The sequence below is a fragment of the Lagopus leucura genome, unplaced genomic scaffold (assembly GCF_019238085.1).
Source record: "Lagopus leucura isolate 7727_CA_CO unplaced genomic scaffold, USGS_WTPT01 Super-Scaffold_100157, whole genome shotgun sequence".
NCBI classification, from domain to species: domain Eukaryota; kingdom Metazoa; phylum Chordata; class Aves; order Galliformes; family Phasianidae; genus Lagopus; species Lagopus leucura.
The window spans coordinates 2220177-2242144 of NW_024962334.1; the positions used below are offsets into that span (position 1 = coordinate 2220177).

General features: G+C 40.3%; 1 protein-coding gene across 2 annotated transcripts; it reads left to right on the top strand.

The window, feature by feature from the left end:
• Window positions 1-7649: 7649 nt before the first annotated feature.
• On the top strand, window positions 7650-21857 carry LOC122189797 (mediator of RNA polymerase II transcription subunit 1-like). Of its 2 annotated transcripts, none has more exons than XM_042889171.1 (17): window positions 7650-7708; window positions 8688-8791; window positions 9858-9942; window positions 10304-10358; window positions 10785-10917; window positions 11925-11953; window positions 13401-13472; window positions 13565-13639; window positions 14718-14788; window positions 15584-15649; window positions 16193-16301; window positions 17004-17128; window positions 17431-17543; window positions 18996-19191; window positions 19510-19605; window positions 20049-20157; window positions 21195-21857. In XM_042889171.1, exons 1-17 carry the CDS (start codon window positions 7705-7707, stop codon window positions 21553-21555), a joined length of 1803 nt encoding a protein of 600 aa, XP_042745105.1. In that variant the 5' UTR covers window positions 7650-7704; the 3' UTR covers window positions 21556-21857. The 2 variants fall into 2 exon arrangements, with proteins under 2 accessions (XP_042745105.1, XP_042745106.1); XM_042889172.1 differs by having other exon boundaries at window positions 17007-17128.
• Window positions 21858-21968: the final 111 nt, after the last annotated feature.

Below are 21968 nucleotides of genomic sequence, written 5' to 3' on the forward strand. Positions count from 1 at the left end.
GGAGGTTTGTTACAGTGGAGCCAGTTAAGCAGCTTAGTTTCTGATCCAGACTTCAGCTGTCACTTTCTCTCCCCCATCTCCTTTTTTCCCAGTCTGGAAAAACGAGATAATCAACTTTGTCTCCCGACCTTTGAGACCTACTAATGGAAAACTCTCCTTTGCACAGTTGCTCTGTCTTTCTCTATTGCACCTCTTCTCTGCCTCAATTGCCTTCTCAATGCTTTTCATGATTTTCAGCTCCTCAACTAGCTCTTAGCTCCCATTCTCCCTCCTCCCCCCTTATAGCAGTAACATTTTCAGTGCGGACCTCCAACATATCAATGTATTACTGATTTTGCCATAACCTACGGGCTATTTGCCCTTCACATGCACTTTGTCTTTATTTTGAAGGAGTGCTGGAGCAGCTTATAAATAAATGGTTCCACCGATTTCAGCTCCGGTCACCAAAGAACTTGAATAATGGTGCAATTTCTGCTTCTGGCTATAAAAATGATGAGAAGTCATAGAAAGACGGGAGCTGTGGGATGAGCAAAGAATGCCCAGTTATGAATATCACTTACGCTGTCTTTTATAACCCTGTAAGTGGAAAATGTTTGCGTGTGAAGCCAGCCATCATGTGTTCAGCTCATGAGGTTAGTTTAAGTCACAGTCACATGTCCCTTGTACCTTTGGGAAAAGGCTCAGGCAGTGAACACTTGGAGAGTATAGTGCTAGCATCAGTCAGAAACCAAGTGTAAGACTGCTCTGAGGAAAAGTTATGCACTGTCAGAGTCAGTGCATTTCAACATCCATGACCATTTGCTAGGAGCCTATTTTTTGATATCTCTCTATACATCTGGCACAAAAAGATCTTAATGATTTTCAGTGAAAGGAGGAAGCAGTCAAAGCTTGTCAGCGTTACATGCCTCAGTCTGCAGTGCCAGAAATGTATCCAGTAAACTGTGATCTGAACTGGCTCAGTCTATGTGGCTGTAGTGAGATAAAATATAAAGTATTCTGATGTTACTGTCAGGGACAAAATATTTACACTCCGTAACTGTGGAGATGATGTAGAGAGTTAAGGAAAGGTGAAAAAACATCCTGTAGCATTTATGGATTATGATAGCTATAAACTATAGACCATATCAGGCTAGGCTATGAACTTGTTGCTTCATAAAAGCTAAGCGGCATCGGATTTAGCTAAGGTTGGATGGAAGAACAGTTAGGATAGGTGAAAGAACTGAATGCATCATTATTTTTGATAAACACTGACTCATGTTCCTGCTGCATGCTCGTTTTGTAACCGTGTCACTGCTTATTGCTGTCAAATTCCACGGCACTTTGTGAAAAAACACAGTATTACCTCTGATCTCCTGACCAAGCATCAGTTCAGATGATCGCAGTGATACCTCACACATCCTGCACTTCTAACTGGAAACACCAGTTTCCACTTACAGCTCTGTGTCCCAGTTCTGTATTTCAGCTTACTGCGGGCTGTTCTCTTCTCTGATGGACAGTTCAGCTGAGGGCTTCTGGAAATATGTGATTCCAGTACACTGCTGGAAGTGGGCCAGTGAAGATATTGCTGTGATTTTTTTATTCTTTATTATTTAACTCCTTAGCTGAAAAAAAAACCACAAAGTCAACACTGGAGGAAAGGTTAATAGAGAAAGTGCCTATCTCCTATCTCCCCCCCAAAAAAAAACAAATGAAAACACAAAATGCATGTTGCTCTGAATATTGTATTCCCAGAATATCTTCCAAATTGTTAACCTTAAAGAGGATCAACAATCTGCAACATTTTCCCTTTTCTGTAGAAAACCTAGAGCATCTTCATGGAAACAATTAACTGGAATACAGGAATATGACTTGAAAATCTATTGATCCTTTCTCAGCAGAACAAAGTACCGGTCACTGAAATGGAAACAGCATCAGAAATGAATGAAGTATGAAATTACTGAAAATGTTTTCACACTAATCTCACTGTTCCCACGGTGCGTGCTGTCAAGCTTATTGCTGTGCCAGGAATATAGCAAGATGCAGAAAAGAAATGACAAAAAGTAAACAAAGTGGCAATAATCATGGAATTCTCGGGAGGTTTCTAAGGAAGCATATAAATTTTAGTACAAAGAGAATAAGATAACCTCTCGTTATCTGACAGAAGCTTTATCTGGGGAAAATTATTTTGTAACTGCGCACATCAAAGTTTCTGTTAGAAGCAGTTTTTGCTGAACGCACGAGCTGATGGTAATCTAGAGCAGGTGGGCATGCAGGATTCATGCCGTAGTTCCTCTTATCTGCTATTGGCTGCTTAGCCAATTGCTCTTTTTTTAATCCATTAACTGACCCAGTTAAGGATTATTGTATCTAATAGCCCTGAGATGCTATACTTAGAACATCCTTAATTATTTAAGGTCTAACTCTTCTCTGGAGCATGGAAATTCGATATGGTAGTTCTGAATACTGGAACACCTTGGTCTGAGGAGCTTTCTGACAGTGCTTTAGTTGTTTCTCATGTATGATCTTATTCAATGTTGCAGTTTTGTGTTGGTGTGAAGGGCTCTACTTGTCTTGGAGTATTTGTCTTGTTATGAAAAAATGGCACTATCCCTACTGTGGCAAAACTATTTCAGATTGTTTACCTAAATACATACAGCTGAGCACAGCGGAAAATATTGCATATTTTAAAAGTGAACCTTAGGCTTATCAACCGTGCCAAACTGTGACTACTTACACTTCAGGTCCTTGTTTGTTTGCAGGACAGCTGCTGTGCAGACAAAGCATGAATGACTCTGCTCCCCTCCATTACTTTGGGATCAGTCTTTTCAAGAACAAATAATTCACTTTTCTCCTTATTCAGAACATGATCAAACCACAGGAGTCATTGTCACATTCACAGAGACTCCAGTAAGCTCTGGACCTGGGATTTTATGTTTGAAAACAATTGTGAACATATTATTATGAAAATATGAAATTATGAAAATAACCCCCAAAATACCAAATACTCCAAATACTGTGGTATGGCAGTGCACATGATCTCATGTTCTGGACTGAGGAAACCTACTTATTTTGTATTGGCCATGATATCTGATCTTGCTTAGCAGAAAACATTTCAATACTTGTTTGGCTTTTTTTTAAGCAAAAATAAGCAAAAATGCTTCCTTAGAGTTGATGAAAGTATTTTTAAAAGGATACACATTTAACTCACAGTGAAAGCTCGTGATTACACCTGTAGTGATTTTAATGCCAGTTTTAAAAACAGATGAATATGTAAAAGCATAAGCCAAGCTAAATTTAGGGATATGAGATCTATCACAAGTGTGCAACTACATCATCAATTTACTTAATCACCTTTCACCTCCTTTGTAAAGGCTGAAATGCCAACATATTCATAGAGTTATAGAATTTGTGCAGAATTTGGCACTTGCTCTTGTACAATTTCATGCACTTGGTGGCTGCCCAGCCCTCACATCTGTCAAGATCTCTCTGCAAGGCCCCTCTGCCCTGGAGGGAGAGAACAGCTCCTCCAGCTTAGTGTTGTCCTCAAACATTTGCATCCTGCATCCAGACACCATCTCCAGACCAAGCCTTACCTTGACAGATTAAGCACTTGATCCTGCAGAGAGGAGTGTGATTTAAAAGGCTTAAAGAACATCACTGATTTTGTTAGCTTGCTTTCTAAATCTCTAAAATATGAAATAAAATTGTAGGAACCAAATAGGAATTAGGCATCTCCTGTTTATGCCATCGGCAAAATACACTTTGTGCCTTTTTCTAGTTGGACCTACAGAGCAGCTTCTGGGAGACTGCTGATGTTGCAGAGCATCACCTGGATACACAGCTACTGCCTTGCAGAAGCCTTGCTATTGAAATCTGAATGCAATGGAGAGAAACTGGGAGGAAATTGCTATTTTCTTTTGTTAACACTGCTTGGGAAACCAGAAGGGCCAGAAGGGGACCACGCAGGGAAGGGAGAGCAACCCCTAGGTGGGGACTGATCCCCTTTAAATAAAATGCACTTCCTTACTAAAGTTCAAACACTCATGGCTCTGTGCAGGACCAGCAACAAGTGCTGGTCAGTGACATCTGCTCTGGTTGCTGCAGGCAGCCAGGCCTTGGGAGCCACACAGAGATGTCACTGTGATGACATGTGGGTCTCGTGGTGACATTTGAGCATCTCTCAGTGGAACGCCCAGACAGCTCTTGGATTTCACCTGCCGATTGGCAGGGCAAAAATTGGCTCATGACAGAAATACCTGCACCTGAAAACTAAAGTGAAACTGAGACAAGAATAATTAAAATTGAGCCATCTGAACCAGAAACATTTTCTGTTTCTGATCCAGAGGAGCCGGTTGAGTTCTCAGGCTCTCCTCCTGATCTTCCAGTACAGGATTAAGGAACAGCCTGGGATGCTTCTGCAGCATGGATACTGAAAGAAAAGGACTCACTAACTTTTTCTGATGAAGAGGAAACCAAAAGTTTACCTCACATTTCTTCTGAGGAGAGCAAAGTCAGTACTGTGGTGTAACCTGGCAGGTGTATCAGCACCATACAGTTGTTTGTTCACTCCCCTCTTTCCAGCTGGGGGGAGAGAATTGAAAAAAAAACCAACCGAGTAGAATACATGGGTTGAGAGAAAACTGTTTACTGAGATACAGGAAAGGAAAAGGGTAAGAGTTATGACTATACATATATACACGTATATAACACGCGATGCACAAGCACCTCCAAACCAATGCTCAGCTAGCCCCCCCGAGCAATGGAAGAGCCAGGGAGCTCCTTCCTCCTTCAAAATTCCTTTCATGTGATGGCATATGGTATGGAATATCCTTTTGGCCAGTTTAAGTCAGCTGTCCTAATCTGTTCCCTCACGGTTCCTTGGGCCCTTTGCTGAGAATGGCCTTGGCTCTGTACAGAACTGCTTAGCAGCAACTATAAACATCGGTGTGTTACCAACATTGTTTTTCTCCTAGAACCAGAAACACAGCATCATACCACACACTCTGAAGGAAAATCCATCCCAGCTGAAACTAAGATAGCCGTATCTCCCCAGTCCTCAGCTTTCCACAGAAATTCTGTGGCTGGTTGAAAGTGACGAATTTAATATCATTTGGTGGGGTCACAATGGAAACTATTTTGTCATCGATGAATAAATTTTTAAGCTTGAAATACTGGGAAGGAATGGATATTTGAGAGTTTTTCAATCTGAAAACATGTCTCCTACAGTATTCTCCTAGAGGAGCTGGCAGCCCGTGGCTTAGACAGGTACTTTGCTGGATAAAGAATTGGCTGGAAGGCTGGGCCCAGAGAAAAGTGGTGAATGGACTTATATCCAACTGGTAACCAGTCACAGGTGGTGTTCCCCAGGGGTCGATACTGGGGCCTGACCTTACTGCTCTCTACAACTACCTGAGAAGAGGTTGTGGTGAGGTGGAGGTTGGCTGCTTCTCCTGTGACAGGACTAGAGTCTCCTAATGGCAGGACTAGAGAGACTGGCCTCGAGTTGTGCCAGTGGAGATTCAGTTGGACATTAGGAAAAATTTCTTCTCCGAAAGCATTGTGAAGTGCTGGAATGGGCTGCTCAGGGAGGTGTTCAAGAAACATTTAGATGTTGTATTAAAGGACGTGGTTTAGTGAGTAAATATTGGTGGTAGATGGATGGTTGGACTGGATGATCTTGGAGGTTGATGGTCTTGGAGGATGTCCTTTGTAATTCTGATTCTATGAAAAGCTTCATCCATCAGCTTAATCTTATGGATTCAGCAAGATACACCATGACTGCAAAAGATCTCCCTCGGTTCCTGAATTTCCAGCAGAGGAAGAAGTAGTTGTGGCTCATAGGAAGGTACATCATTTGTTCCACACATTAACCAGCTCTCGCCATATTCTAGTGGGACAGACGGAAGTTCTAATAAAATAAAGCCTTAGTGATAGAAGAGAAGAGGATGACAGTAAAAGTTCTGATCTCCACTTCTTTCTCTGGATGTTTCTGGGTACTTTTGAGGTAGCTTTGCTGAGTAGCAGAAATATGGATAAAATAGATTTGGGTTATATCCCAGTTTGAAGCCTTGGACTGAAAAGAAAAATGAATCAGGATATGATGAGTCTATTTATTTCAATATATTTGCAACATATCTTGATTTAGTCAGCCTGAGCTGTAGGATGTAAACTGACTGAAAGAGCTTTTTAATGCCCATATTTGTCTTCAACAATTAAGCCTTACTTCCTGTATCTTCCTGTCTTTCAGTTCCAAACTGACGCAGCTAATTCTTCTCTCTTTTCTTCTTTGCATTTCTCACTTACTCTTCTACTATCACCCACGTTTCTAGAGAGATGATCCACAACTGCCTGAACACTGCCAGCTAAGAGTTGCCCGAGGAGATGAGGGGTGGCTGCCTGCCCTGCAGGGAGACCTGAACGAGAGCCACCTGAGGAGCAGACCAGGTTCCAGCCCATGCAGGGAGCGGCTGCTGGGCAAGACAGGAGCCTGCTGGCAGCGCCAAAGGAAGAAGGCACAGAGAAAGTGGCACCCATGGGCCCCACCATTCAAGTGCTTGAAGAAAGCCACCACCCAAACCAGTGCTGCTCCAGCCCTGCCAGCCTTTGGCCCCCACCCTGCTGCCACTGAGCAGCCACTCCTGCTCCTCCACCTCACGTGGGACCCAGGTTTACAACTGATCCCCCACAGCGGGAGCTTCCCTGGCAGCCACAGACACCTGAGCAGCAGGCTCCTTGGGCTCTCCTTACCTTATCGCTTGCAATGGCTGTGCTGACAGCAGCCATGCTGATGCCACCAGTAGGACAGCCCCGTACTGCCCCAATTGCACCTACAGCTCATCAGGCACATGCAGGGGATGGACCAGCACCCTAGCATGGGACTCTCTGTAGACAGCAGGGACAGCAGCACCAATTACAAGTTCATAAGTTGAGAGGCCATAGATAATTCCGGAAAGAAGTCTGAGTAATAAATCTTCTCTGTTGTCAGGTCCTTTTAGTCATCCATTCATTCATTTAATGGTGAAATCTCAGAGTGAATCTGTATCAAAAGGAAGTATTCGAAAGGAAGTAGAAGCAATGGTTCTAGTATTTTGGTCGTGATTCCATTGGTTAGAAACATTCTGTGTACAATAGTTCTAAAAATCTGGTGTTCTTCTCTAAGAATGAAGCACTAGATTCTTAACACGGACATAGTGGCATTTTCTAGTAGGACCTGCAGAACAGCTTTCTGTTTGAAGACAAATACCTGCTTTTTTACCTGTACTTTATAGCTCTCCTGAGATTTCCATGCCCATTTTTTTCTGTAATCTCAAAGAGGCTGTCAGGCTATTTACTTTTTACTCAGGTACACACAAGCAAGCCCCAGACCATCTCATTATCAGGCTATGTTAGGCACTGCAGCGCAACTGATGATGCAGCTGAAAACAGAAGGCATGCTGCAAGACAATTTGAAACACAGCCATACAGGGTTTTATGTAGGAGACATGCTTTTCTTCCTCTAGACCTAGCATTTAACAGTAACCAAACGTCAAGTGAGTGCCTTTACAAAGTGCCTCCCAGCTCCTGGGACCCACCCCGTGAGGGAGCAAGCTACCTGCTTTGCACAGCACCTGTGGGTGCTCTGGTGCAGCTGCTTCAAGTAGGAGCCCTGGTTTCCTGTGGGTTGAGATGGAGGAGTAGGGTGGGCAGCAGTTACTGCTGCGTTTCCCCTGCTGCAGGCCTCAAGGCATGAGTGAGTGGGAATTTTCCCTTGGTTAAGGGTGTTTGCAAGAGCTTTTTGGGGTCTGTTTCTGTTCCTTTCTCCAGCTGAATGAGATTGCCTTCTTTTTAGTGAGTTGGGATTTCTGCTCTTCTTCTGCTAGGAGAAAGGTACTATCAGGCCCCACTCACCACCCTTGCTTGCTGTATGCAGTAGGTGCAGCAGCGTCCTCTCCATCCAGCCTGCTTCTGAGGATGGTTCTAATGTAGCAGCTGTGTCCTCTCTGTCACAGAAGCACTTTGCTATGCTTCTGGTACTAAGGAGTACAGTACAGTGTGGGACAAGCTGCAGGGCTTTCATTGCCATTGACTGATCAGTCTGAAGTCTCACTGTTTGTCTCAGGCTGGTTTATTAGGAAATTTGCTTCTGGTTAATTCCTGAGGAATTTCATTTGAGTCTTTAATTTCTGGATGAATGTTTATAAAGAGACCAGTGATGGGCTGAAAACATTGTTTCTCCTGGCCTCATTTTCTTTTCTTCCTATTCTAATGGGGGGGGCGGCGCGGGGGGTGGAATTGCAACTCACTGCATTTTGGGATTACCCCCTCAGCAAGTTTTGTTTTAGTGAGCTCCAGGTGGGTACAGAAATCTCAATGCCTGAATCCCATGGCACGTTCAAGGCTGTAGTGTTTCTCAATATTGCACATACAAGAGCATGCTTAGGTAAAGAAAGTCAAGCTGTTTAACAAGCTGAAGGTCTTGCAGCATCTCTGTATTTAGTATGGAGATTACTTGCCTATGCCCTCAACTTCCTTTCTTCTGTCAGAAATCTTGCAAAATTTAGATATCTGTATGCAAAATTTGTTGAGAATTAAACCATTGTTTTCTTTCCTCCTCTTTTGAAACATAATACCTATGATCAGTAAATTTTATAATTTTCTTTCTCCAACTTTTCTAGTTGCTTATGTAAATACATAGAATTACATTTAGAACATTTTGACGTATTTTTTAGGTGCTGTGGCAGTTATTTCTACAAATGCTTTAATGGAACAGCTGTATCTAAAATATCAACAAAGACCATGGACTGAAACTCTGAAACTTGTCCATTTTTGCATGGTAAGGACCTCAGATTAGGTGAGAGAAGGATAACTCGCATTAGAGCAAGTTGCCAAGACAACTCAATAACTGCTTGTCTTACAAAAACAACGGCAAAAACAATTTTAAGCACTTATTAAAGCCTGGCTTCTGACTTAACAGTAATAAAAAGCACAGATTTGATACCCTAGTAGTTGTTTCTTGCATTACTTTAACTTTTCTGGAATTAGTACTCATAGTCTGAGTACTTCTTATCTAGACTTTGATAATGAATTTCCATTCGTTATCATTGGTGTATTTGTAGTGTGTAAAGACAACTTCTTATTTATAGAATTGGGAAAAAAATGCTATTTTTGCAAAACTATCCTGATGTGCTTAAGCTGCTATTTGGAATTCTTTCTGCTGTGATATACCTTAAATCAGTACATGCTTCTTGCCTTTCCAGTGCCTTGTGATACATAAGAATCATCTCTGTAAACGGCAGCTTACTGCAAGTGCTATCAGCATAATGTAAAAACTTGTTTCCATGCTTCTTCATTCTTAATGCTTAAAATGCTTTATTAATGCTTAAGTGTTCCTCTGAAAGTGATGTCCTGACTTTGACAATGCTGAAAGCGTTTCAGCACTGGCTGTCCTTTGTTACTTGAAGTGTGACGGAGTTTTCAGAGAAGAATATGGGGAGTTTACTTGCCAGTTCAGCTACAGCTTACACCCTGACTCTAACCAAGTCACCCCATAGTGCCTACTGAGCTCTCACTTTCACTCATTCCTTCTAAAATGTAAACCTATGAAAACAGCTTATGTTAGGAGCCACAGCCTTTACTCAGCCTAAAAGCAAAGGGAATGGGAAGTGGTTTTCTGCGCCAAAGGCCTCCAGTGCGTGATTACTGCACAGTGGAGTTTTCATGAATCCACTCTGGACTGCCCCTTTGGAGAGAGCCATAATCATAGCTCACCTCTGTGCTTGATAAAGAGAAGTACTGTGTCGTCGGACTGCGCGTCAGAGTGCTGAAACTTGCAGGCAGTGATGTGCTTCTGTGGCTCTTATTTAAGGGGTCTTTGTCTCTCGTTTTCCCCCATGTGCTAGGATAAGCCACGTCCATCTCCTGCCAGTAATGCTCCAGATGCTCCGCTGCTCTCATGCATGGAGAAGTTGCAGAGGACTCTAAATGGTAACAAACTGTCAGTCATCTCAAAGTCTATTTTTTTAGCATTCCTTCCCAGTTCAGACAACTGTATGATTGCTGGCAATATTCTGCACGATGAAGCCAAACGTGCAAACACAGAGGTGGATGTGTTACAATACTTGTGACTCATCTTTGGGCTAAGCCTTCAGGCTACAGCTACTCTTGAAGCCTGAGAAGCAGCTCTACTCAGCACAACGCTCATTAATCACAGTTACCATTAATAACAAGAAGTCATGCAAGAGATATCACTTTTTTATTACCTAAATCACCCCATTTAGAGCAGGATAATAATGTTTCTCCTTTTTAATCATTGCAACTTAATTAAATAACATTTCCCTTATTACAGATAAATCTTTGTTTTCTGTGATGAACAGATTGGAATCTTTAGCCAAACAGAAAGGGTAAGTTTGTTTATTAAAAAATGCAAATGAGCAAGCAGGGCCCCGTGTCCAGTGAGGAATACCATCTGGATGGCTTATCAACTACATTTTTAGCATGGTGTTTTTCTGAGGTGCATCACTTGGAGTGGACTTAACAGGCTAATTGGAAGTGGCAGTTATGGGGGAGGTTGAGTGAAGAAAAGGAATTCATATCTAGGTCCCAAAGCTGCAAACTGAGATAAACAGTTTCCAGCAAGCTGACACAACAGCATAAAGAAACAGAGAAAGGTTATATTGCCTGGTTGGATATTTTTTATAAGCTGAGCCAAGGAGAAGTTATTTTTAAAGCATCCTTGGTGTCTCTTCCCACGACCAAATAAACTACACTCATTTCCTTTTTTCAAGTGACATTCAGATACAGAATTTTTTTTTCCCCTCTTTCCTTAGGCTTAACTCTCATGTTAGCCCCAGTGGGACTGCCTGCTACATAACCTCAGACATGTTTTATATAGAAGTGCAGCTGGAGAAGGATGGAAGGGTGATGGATGTAAAGCTGGCTCACCTTGGAGAGGCTCCTGTGGTAAAGTTAATTTTCTGGCTGTCACCTCCCTGTAGTCTCTCACCTGGCTTTCAGCTATGATGTCAGAAAGCTTTTGTCACACCTGGCAGTCTCTGCATGACACTGGGTGCCCCATTAGGCATCCGAATCTCTCACCTAAACTTACAGCTCAGCACAGATGTTAATTACTGTAGCTCAAATATCAAGGTGAAACTCGGCTGACGTGCCCGATTTCCAAGAAGTTTCTGGTACCCTGCATAAATATAGGGTTATAAAATAGTCTCCAATCCAAGATGTAGTGCAATATACCTTACCAGTGCAGCTGTCTTTGAATGTCTTGGAGCTGTTACCAGAGATTGTTTTTCCTTCTTCCTTCTTTTTAAGTATATGCATTCCTGCTAATAAGGATCTTTTTTTTTTTTTTTTTTTTCCTGCAAAATATTTAAGGTATTGGTAAAATACCACTGCAGTTCACATAGCATCTTGTGCAGTTGTTTGGTGTTACAAGTGAGCATTTGGATCACAGTTAAAACAACTACCTGCTGCAGACTAATTGTCTGTGGGTGGAAGCATAAACTATGATCAATAGCCCTGTGCTAGTTAAACAGAATAACTTGAAATTCCTGGAAAAAAAGGGACCAAACTAACTGCAAATTAATGTAAAGCACAAATGCTTACTGATAAAAATCACTTGATGCTGGGCAGTATTACTAGGGAAATGCATAGCCAGGAATTTTAGCACAGTAACTGCCTATTAAAGGAAAAAACTGGCAAAGGTGCTTTTTTTTTTTTTTTTTTTTTTTTTTCCTTCCCTGAAACTAATATACCAACAAGTGATTTCAGCTAATTATATCCTCTTCCACAGAGCTCTCGTAGTTACGATAATAAAACAATATGATGTTAACTTAATATTTTTAATAATTTATAATTTAAAGCAATAAGGAATAAGCTTATCATTATCAGTGTGTTTCTCTGAGATGTTTCACGAATGATGATCAGAAACATGAAACTGTTCTCTCCTGTTGTAGATCTGTGATGACTTGGTGCAGCACCTAAGGTAAAGAATTGTGTGTGGAGTCTCATTTGAATGGAAAGGAATTCCTGAGTCTTGTTTCCCTGAATGCTGTGGAGAAGTCAAGGCTAGGATGGTTTGGGTGTAGTAACACAAATATTTGTGTAACGAAACAATGCAAGAATCTGGAAACAGTAATTGGAGTTGGGAAAACAACAGACTGACGGCTTTTATGGGATTTTATGTGGGAGGCTGGTTTCAGTGCTCTGCATTTGAAGGTTGACACTGTTATTTCCAGATCACAATCTGTAACTTCAAGGATAACACAGAATTTTACTGTTTTTCTCAAGTCACTTCATTGAAAACAGCTAAATTGCATCTGCTCCTGTGGGTGGTAGAGGGCAACGTTGTACAGCGGTACGTGGGCTCTAGCTGCCAGCTGAATGGAGCTGTTCAATACTGGTATTTTTGTTGGCTTCAGGAAAAAAAAAAAAAATTACAAATCAGGCCTGCACCTTACTCATCTTTTTTTTTTCTAGTCCTCTTTCCTCATAAATGAAGTTACGTTTGTTTTTGTAGGTGTTAACAGCTGTCTTGGAGCTTTAACTTGCATTTTCGTAGGTTTTTGACTCCTAGAGGCGTTAACTGCCAGCAGTTCTGTTCTGAGTGATGGTAGACAGCACTCACAGTGCCAGTGGTAACTACTTGGCAGCATTCTTGTTTTTGTGAGGATATGACATATAGTGCAAATATCACTTCTACAGAGCCTAGTGCAATATTTCAGTTGGTCCTAAGGCACAGGTTGCAACCATGTGTGTGCCCGTACCTGCATGCCTGCTTCCCCTCTCTTTCCCCCACTTCCCAAACAGTCCAGTTGGAAAGTCATAAATAAAGTAGAGCAACCTGCTTACATTTCTCTGTGGGAAGATTTGTCCCATTGTGAAAGTCCAGCAGGTTTTACTTGGTCTGTCTGTGGCCACGCACTGCAGCCCTACCTGCACGCAGAGAGTGGAGGTAAGCCTTGAGCACAGCCATCAGTGTGACTGCAGCATGGAGAGTTCAGCAGGGTGCTGTGAAGTGCACTGTTAATACAGTCCTTGATATTTTGATGAAAAGAACACTGTATGAGTGCACGGTGTTGGGGAAGTGTTACTACATGACTAGATTCATTGGGACATCAGGGAGAGTGCTTGCAGCTGATGAGCTACGTCTTGAACTGTCAGATTTGTGTATCATGCACATTTATTGCTTTCAGTAATGCATATTTAAATAGTGTCAACTATAATTACATTGCTTTCTGCAGCAGAGCCAAGGATTTACATTTCCTGGTATCTTCTAAGAAAACTCAAAAGCAGTACTGTTACGTGCCAGATCTGATAAGAAGGGAGACTGTGTCATTGTTTCAAATGATGCCTTTTCTAACAAGTTAGGTATAAAAAACTTGCTATCCATCTCGTTAAGTGGTGTGGTACTAACTGCTTTTTATTGTTAGGATGAAGAACTATGACACATTTGGAAAGATTCTAGAAGACCTGTCAAATCTGTATCAAATTCCAGGAAACAGGTTGCAACCAATTGTTACTTGAAAGACTTAAAATCCATAATTTAGCTTCCGTGTACTTACAAGCACAGTAATGCATCTTCTCTCTCTCCCAGTGAAATGAAAGCTAAGGGTTACCTTGCATTGCAATCTCTTGAAAAAGATCTTTATTCAATGTCTCTTCTACACAGGTAACTTGAAGTCTACTCCTTCCTTCCTTTCCCTTTACTTCTACCTCCAGCCCTGCATTTTGCTAAAAAAAAAAAACAAAACAAAACAAACAGCTGATCTAATTATAGAGCAGGATGTGGAAAACTAATGAATTTTCTCCCACTGGAAAGCTGGAAGACTTTTTGTGGTTTGCCAGCCTCAGGGACACCAAACAAGATCAGCTGCTGAACTCCTGAGCTTTATCTCAGAGGCTTGCAGTGAAACTGGTTAGCCACCCAGCCTGGGTGTGTGTGTGTGTGTGTGTGTGTGAAAACAGCTGCTGGGAGAAGACAGAATGTTGTAGAGTCATTGATAATTTTATTTTATTTTTTTAGTCAATCATTTTTTTAATCCCATCTATTTTTGCAGCAGTAGAATATGCCTTTGGTAGTCCTGCTTTTTTGGGTATCTCATTTTTCTCTTCGAGCTCTAGAGAGGAGAATGGGTGCAGTATCTTTCCCTCCATCCTTCCTTTTCTCATTTCTCCTTTTGAGGAGCAGGCTTACAGATGGATGTGAGCAGATTTCCCTCAACCTTCTGGTTATTCAACGGTGATTTTTTTCATTCTTTTCAGAAAAGCAGAATTGAGGGCAATGCTTTCCTTCTTGACATCACATCCTTGCTAATATTACTTCAGTTAAATAGATTATTTGTCCCTTTTATGAGATCAGTCAATGCACTGCAGAGCTTTAATGCACACCTACATAACTGTACATTTACAATCATATCTGAGGTTTGAGATCGGCTCCATTTATTTCAGTTTATCCAGGTTATTTTGCCACTCTTTGCCCAACCAGTCATGCCTGTATTTTTGTTCCCTTCAATTCTGGTAAACAACACAACAAATTTCAACCTGAAAAAGCTGAGGTACAGGGCTAAAGCTGGAAGCCTAAGTAATGCATGAGTGGAATGACAGTATTTTGGAAGCTGATGTAACAAATGGAAACATATCCACTTCCCAAGAAAGCACTGTCTCTGATTAAGAGTGCAAATTATCCTTTACATCAACCTCAGCAGCACTGCAACTTAGGAAACACTAATCAAGATGTTTTGAACTAGATCACAGGATGTAAACAGAGTTACTGAAGTACTTCATGGAAAAGTAGGACACCTGGTGCCAAGAACTGGAGGTGATTATTATTATTATTTCCTTCACTAGTTCAAAAATACTGTAATGAAACACCCCACTGCACTGATCTTGGTTTTTTTATTATTATTATTTGTTTTTTTTAATAGAAAAGATCCTCTGTTTTAAGTGCGTGTGCTTTATGGACTCACTGGGTCTCCGCTCTCTGATACTGTAGGGACAAACACAGCCAAGGAGGAAAGACAAGGAGGCCAGTGGCTTATCAGCTACTGTAGCATTGCTTTTGCAGCTGCCTAAAAGCAAAGCCACAAAACTTTGAGGTTATGTGGAAAGCCACATTTTGGGAGTAACTGTGAGATGGCAATGGCAGCAGCCCAGATAATGCTGATGTTGCATGAAAGGCAAATACAGTAAATTTTTATGCCTCATCAGTAGTGAGCTTCAATTGTAAGTGAGTCACAGTTCATAAAAGTACTTCTAGTAAGTGCTAACATTATGCTGTTGCACAGCAGCATTATGAATTCTTCTTATACTTCAGACTAGTTGCTAAAAGCTAGAAGTTCAGCTAATATCTCTTAGGGCACAACAAAAGGTTATTGTGCAAGATAAAACCTTTGAAAGATGTCTGATGACTTTGTGTATTGGGGACTAAGCTGTTAAACACTGAGAAAACGCTGTGATTTGGACATCTGCTGTAATTAGAGATACCTCTTACGAGGTATCCTTTCTGCCCATCCTGTACTTTTCTTTTTTTTCCCCCTTTGCATCAAGATACCTAACAAATGTTCTGTATTGGCATGTATACTGATGGTTTTCTTGGTTGTTTTTAATTTCCCAGGAACTCCTATGAACATCGAATTTTACATTTCTCCATATCAAATTTTGGAAGCAGAGCTCAATCCTGGTAAAGCTAGGAAACTGGAAATAATTATATAATGAGGCAATTTTTTCATAATTACCCTTTTCATTAAGTAAAAGACATTAATGAAACTCAAAAATAAGTCAGAATTGTTACTGTGTCCCCACCCTACGTTGAAAGTTTCCTACTGGAAAACCTAGGATGTTTGCTTTGCTATCATTTCCTGTTAAGTGAAAGATTTATGTGATGCTGCTCGGCACAGTTGCAATGTTCATCAGCAAACTGCTTTCCCATTTCTTGCCTACCTATGCAAATTGAAGCGAGGGTGGTATCAAACAGAACAAATACCTAGCCAGCATGAAACAACAACTCCAACAAAGTGGTGGGTTGAGCTGTTCCATGGCATAGCCCAGCTACTGCTGAAACCACCAGTGGGCAGCTCTGGCCATGCAGTGTGCGCGGTCTGAGCTTCTCCTTTCTGCCCAGCTGCTGTCAGTTGAATCTCAGCTTTCCTTACTGATGAGTGTTTTGTGTGCATAGGATTAATCTACTCTGAAATGGGGAAAGTCAGTTTCCTTTCTCCCCCAGGTTCTCTGGTGTGTGGAACAAAAGCAGTTGTAACTGTTGAAGGCACAGATGTGCTCCACAAGCTTCCTCTTTCTCCACTGGTTGTAGACTCTCAAGCTGGAGAAGATGGGTGAGGTTCTGAGTGCTTCTGAATGTGGCAATGGATTTACAAATTGCTGGCGTGGACCCCAGCATAACTTGCATTTAGACTCTGCTAATAGAATGGATACACAGCTTGCTGAGGAAGCTCTGTGCTGTTGATGTCTTTATCCCTTATAAGCTATAACTTGCATACCTGTGGCTTTTACTGTTTTCCCAAATGAACTTTAAAATTATTATGTCGCTATTTAGCTGTCAACTGCACAGAGTTATGGGTTTATTCACAGATTTGAAGCCAGAAGAAGCCACTGGGATATTACTTAGCATCCTACTATTCAACAAGCAATACATTTCTAGAGTAAATGATGCATGCATTAAGGTGTATTTATACCTAAATCATGCAAAGTAGTTTGTCAGCCCACTGACACCACATTTCATTACTTCAGTAGGGAAAATCTGAAGTCATTCTCCAAAATAAGTCGCTACAGAATGATTGAGAGCAAATCTTCTTCTGCCCTGTTCCTCAGTTTCCCCCACAGCTCATTTTTCCCTTCTGCCAGTGTTCACGTTAAACTTGTTTTAGCACACAGGGGTTGTAGTTGTGCTTAGAATGCAAAACTTTTCTTGAAGAAGAAGAGTACAGGTCAGAGAAAACCACTAGAGACGTGATTATGGCCTTGCTCTAGAAGTCTTTGTTTTATATATAAAAATATTTTTTGTCTCTTCTCGCCAGCAGCCCTACTTTTTTGCCACTGACCAATGAACTCAGCATGGATTTGTCAGCTTATTTTTTGTTGAAGTTTCATCAGCCTATTCCTCTGTCCTTATCCAGTATTGAAGAGATACAGATGCTCACAGGCACGTTACGATTGTTTTTAAGACTAAGTAATTTGTGACCACTCGTGGTAATGTAGTACAAGTTAAAAGTGGATTCTGGGGTAGAAAATCTTCTGTACTGTATCAACCTGTACATCAATTTTTAAAGCCAAGGCAAAGTTGTTAAACACTATCTAAAATATCTTCAAGTTGTTGATTGCCATCAGCAAAAAAGGAAAGAAGGAAGGCTAGTGTGTTTATGTTATGTTTTCTTTAGTTTGTAAAAACTAGTTTTCATGTACAATCTAATCTAAAAGCTAATAAAAAACATCTTCTGGTTTCAGGAATTCAGATTACTGCCTTGAAACTAGCTCCTTTGTATGAGCTGATTATTCAATCTGCCCTTAACGAAAAAGGCAGAGAAGATTTGTCTACGCACAACTCCTGTTTCATTGTGGTGAGTATACTGCATGTTTGACAGATGTTGCCCTTGTGCAGTGAATATACTGAAACATATTTCTCCATAGTAAACAACATGGGCTTCCCAGAACCCCAACAGGATTTCAGTACTCTTTAGGAAATAGTTCAAATAGCTTAAGAAATAACAGATTCTTTGAAGTAAGCAAACTTGTCATCTGTGTTAATGAGGCACTGTATTCATGGCTGCTGAAGTCATACTGATTTGTCTTTGTGCAAATGCTTACTCTTTAAACTATTGTTCAAAACTTTCTCATTACTGCTTTAAAAAGAAGGAAACTTACTGCCTGGTGTGAGGAGCACGTCTCAGATCAGCACTTAATAGTGATAAACATGCAGCAAAACTCTGTAACAGAAACAGGCTCCTTGATTGAATAACACTGAAAATACTGATTCCTTTTAGAGGGACTCTAAAGAGTCCCCTTCTTAGAGAAGTGTAAAGCATTACCACCGTGATGTCGGTTACTATTTAGAGCCATGGCCATTTGACTGCAGATGGCTTCCTTTTCAAGATATCTTATTAGAAAAATATTTCATTTTAGGCTGTTTTAGAATAGAAAATGGTGGCTAAGATGCTGTGTCTCAAAATGTGTGTACAAGACGAGCTTCAAAGATCTCCTTGCTCGGAAGCACTGTTTTTGCAATTCATGGCAACAAGAGAATACTTCTTTCCCTTCTGTTATCACCAAGCTTACTGCCTATGTTCTTGGACTTTGGGTTACTTGTGACTTTGCTACAGAAGATAGTAGTAGTGAACTTACACCACATTAGAATCAAGTAGTGAAGTTCTCGTCTACAAGACCCAGAAGATAGGAAGTTTTCATTTCCATTAGGGACACATGACAGGTTCTAACTATTCAGCAGTTCTCTAAAATACCTGATGATTGTTTTGCTTCTGAGTTTTAAGACTTTATTTACTGATTCATTTCTAGAAATAGAGTCCTAACCCTAAAAAAAAAATGTAATGGAAATCCTTCTGTTACACAGACACGCACAGAAAAGCTCTTCTATTTTCTTATCCAGCTCTTCTTAATTTAGACCTTGCTAATTAACAGACCAGCCCTGTTCTTAAAGTGACAGCTCCCCAGTTGGTATCCTGAAGAGCAAAGACTCCTGGGAGCAAAGATTTTGGTTGTTAAACATTTCTATAGTCTCTAGGGCTGCTATGAAGAATTGGACTTGAACTCCTGAGTATTTGACTTGTAGCTTTGGATATATTGCCCTAATATGCTTTTGCAAAATGATCTCATTTAGCTTCTGTCTATAGATTATACTTGTGTTGAAATGCAGAGACACATGATGAACTTGCTATAAGCGTGCCTTCCAAAAGTACCTTTGCTGTCAGATCATGCAATTGCTTGGCAGTGTTGGGCCTTAATTTCTTTGCTTCCTTATTTTCAGTGTTTCAAATGTCGCCGTATTTGTTGTTCAGTCTCTTCCAGATTGCCCAAAGCACTGTTATTTCATAAACAAGGGCCCCGAAAAATCAAATTTAGCAGGAGCCTTGCTGAGTAAAATCCCATTTACCCACCCGAAGTGTGTGCCTGCTGTGATAGAGATTCTTCGACATCAGGTGGCATATAACAGTCTTATTAGCAGCTGTGTCTCTGACAAGTGTCTAAGTGAAGGTAAGTTGGAAGTAATGACAGAATATGAGAGGAACTAACTTCTAAACTGGTTGTCAACAGATTTACTACTCCCTTGCTAAAGCTGTCATTACTTGCAGAGCATTTTAAATGATCAAAAGTCCTTAATTCTAATAATGTACTCTGAATATTAAAAATATACATATATATTTTTAAATCTCCTGGAAGGATAAAATATGTTGCTAATGTAATGAGTAATTCCATTCTGTTGCACCAGTATTTGTAAAATTCTGACATGTAATTCTGCCGAGAGTCCAGAGTTAATGAGGAAATACCACTAAATAGTAATTTTATTTCCAGATGATTCAGAACTGCTTTACTTTGAAGTGACACCACACAAGAACACCAGCTTTTCTGTCTTCTTCATTCATCCGACGAGAGAGAATTTAGCCTGTGGTATGTGTGGAATAATTTGTATTATCCTTTTTATTTGGCTGACTAGGAGCTCGGTTTTATCACAGCTCCTGCACTGTGCTTCTCAGTTACAAATTCTGTGGGCTGCCCTTGATGGTGTGCAACCCCTTGGAAAATATGAAGTAGCATTTGTTTGTAGTTGTCTTAAGTGTTCTGTATTCAGGATAAAAGGGAAAGTAAATTCAAATTCTGTCTTATTCTGCCTTATTCTGTCTTGACCTGCAGTTAATTAATAAACTTTGACATTTATTACTGATCATTAGGATATAAGGAAAAACAAGTCTTATGCAAGAGCGTTGCTGCAGGCCCCCTACCTACTGGTTTCAGAATTGACTCTCTTGATGTTTCCAAATCAGATAAAATAGTTTTTAGTTAAAAATATATATATGTATATTTTGAAATACTCATGTGCTGTTCTTGCTTAGTGACTATTGATGTCGTAACCTCCAGAGAAGTCCAATGCAGCCTTCATTTACATCCCGAAGATCCAACTCTAAATTCTAGTGATGGCTTTATATCGAGATCTGTGAAGTGGTAAAGTTTTATTTCTTACTACTTAGAGTAAAGGTTAGATGTCCCTTTAATGGACATATAACCAAGTCCATGCAAATATCATGTGCATTAACAATACCTTAGACTCAGCTGATCAGAAAAATTCCCTGTAAGAATGAGTTTTAAGAGTGAGAATGAGTTACTTTACTTTTTAAGTATTTCTTACACAAATTTTAAAAAAGTAATGATGAAAAGTGTTTCTTTCTAGTAGAAAATTTGTGCATGGTGTAATGGACAGAATAACATCTACCTAATATCAAACAGTGCTTCTTTTTTTCAACAGATAAGGCTACAACACTGTCTCTGGCTTGCTTCCTGAAGTTAAAATTCCAGGAAAGGCCAGTTGATGTGGTGTATGAACGTATGCAACACAAAGGGCTAAGAGCACTCATTCGTTTTGCATTGGTTAGCACACAACTATGAAACATTCAATGACAGCAAGATCAATGCAGCCTGCATTTTAGATTTGTGTAGTTAGTCTGCCTTGTCATAAGACACTAGATACTGTTCTTGGAACTACATACCTCCACTGATAGAATGGGGAAAAAAACACAAAGACCTGTTAGTAGAGATGCTGATTTAGAGAAGAAAGGCTCTGTACCCATCTCATACAAAACACAAAAAGCTACAATTAAAAAAAACCTCAGTGAATATGAATATATTTCAATATCATTACTTCAGGTTTTCATTTAAAACCCCTTTTTTTGACCTCCCACTTTTTTTTTTTTTTTTTTTTTTTTTTTTTTTTTTTTTTTTTTTTTTTTAAACAAAACCTCTTTGCACTGGTAAACATGAGAGATGAATCTCTTGAATTTGTTGCATCAGCACAGGTTTCCAGTATGGCATATGCAGGTATATTGTAGTTACAGTGCAATGCCTATTAGGCTGCACAATGCCAAAAGCAGCTTCTTTCAGAAAGCATATGGTTTACGTGTCAGCCACAGCTTAAAAAAAGAAGTACTCATTTGAAGAATGGATGAAGTCTGTAGTAGTGATTAATGTTTCATTTCCTCCTTTAGCTGCATGTCAGTCCCAGTTGTCATGAGAGCTATTTTCAGGAACGCTGCCAAGGTGGGAGCTGATAGTGAAACACAAGGCACAGAAGTAGACACAAAACAAAAACCTGAACTGCAGCGTGAGCAAATTACTGATTCTAATAGTCTTGAAGAAAGTCCTTCTGTAGCTGGACAGCAAGATCTGGTTAAGACAAATAAGGAAAGTGTTCCAGACAGCCCAGAACAAAGACTCTCTACAGCCAAACTGGAAACTCTGGGTGATGAGATGGAAAAAAGTAACACTACAGTCAGCACAGAAACTTTGTCCGGAGTGGAAGGAAGTGATTCCACAGCTAGCACAGAAGCTGCAAGGAAAGATAAGTGAAATGCATCACAAAATCTATTGTTCAATAATCAAGCAAGAGAGCAATATGTTCCCAAACATAACTTGCTTTTGCAGTAGTAGATGGAGAGAACTTGGCAAGCCTGCTGTCTACTTAATTTCTGAATGGAGTTTCCTGTTTATGCACTACTACCTGCATCCAAATAATACTCTTCAACTTGCACTTTTTCCTTGGTAACCATTGGTTTTGTTTCATCACATTCTACTACAGGATAGAAAAAAAAATCTGTTTGATTTATGTGATGCAGGTTATAACACAACGAATGCACTACAAACAAAGTATTTATCAGTGTCAGTATTATGTTAAATAAATTGAGAAAAAGCTGTTTGAGCAATTCTGTCATGTATAATGTATGCAAATAGCCTTATTCAATTCCACTATTTCAGTAACAACT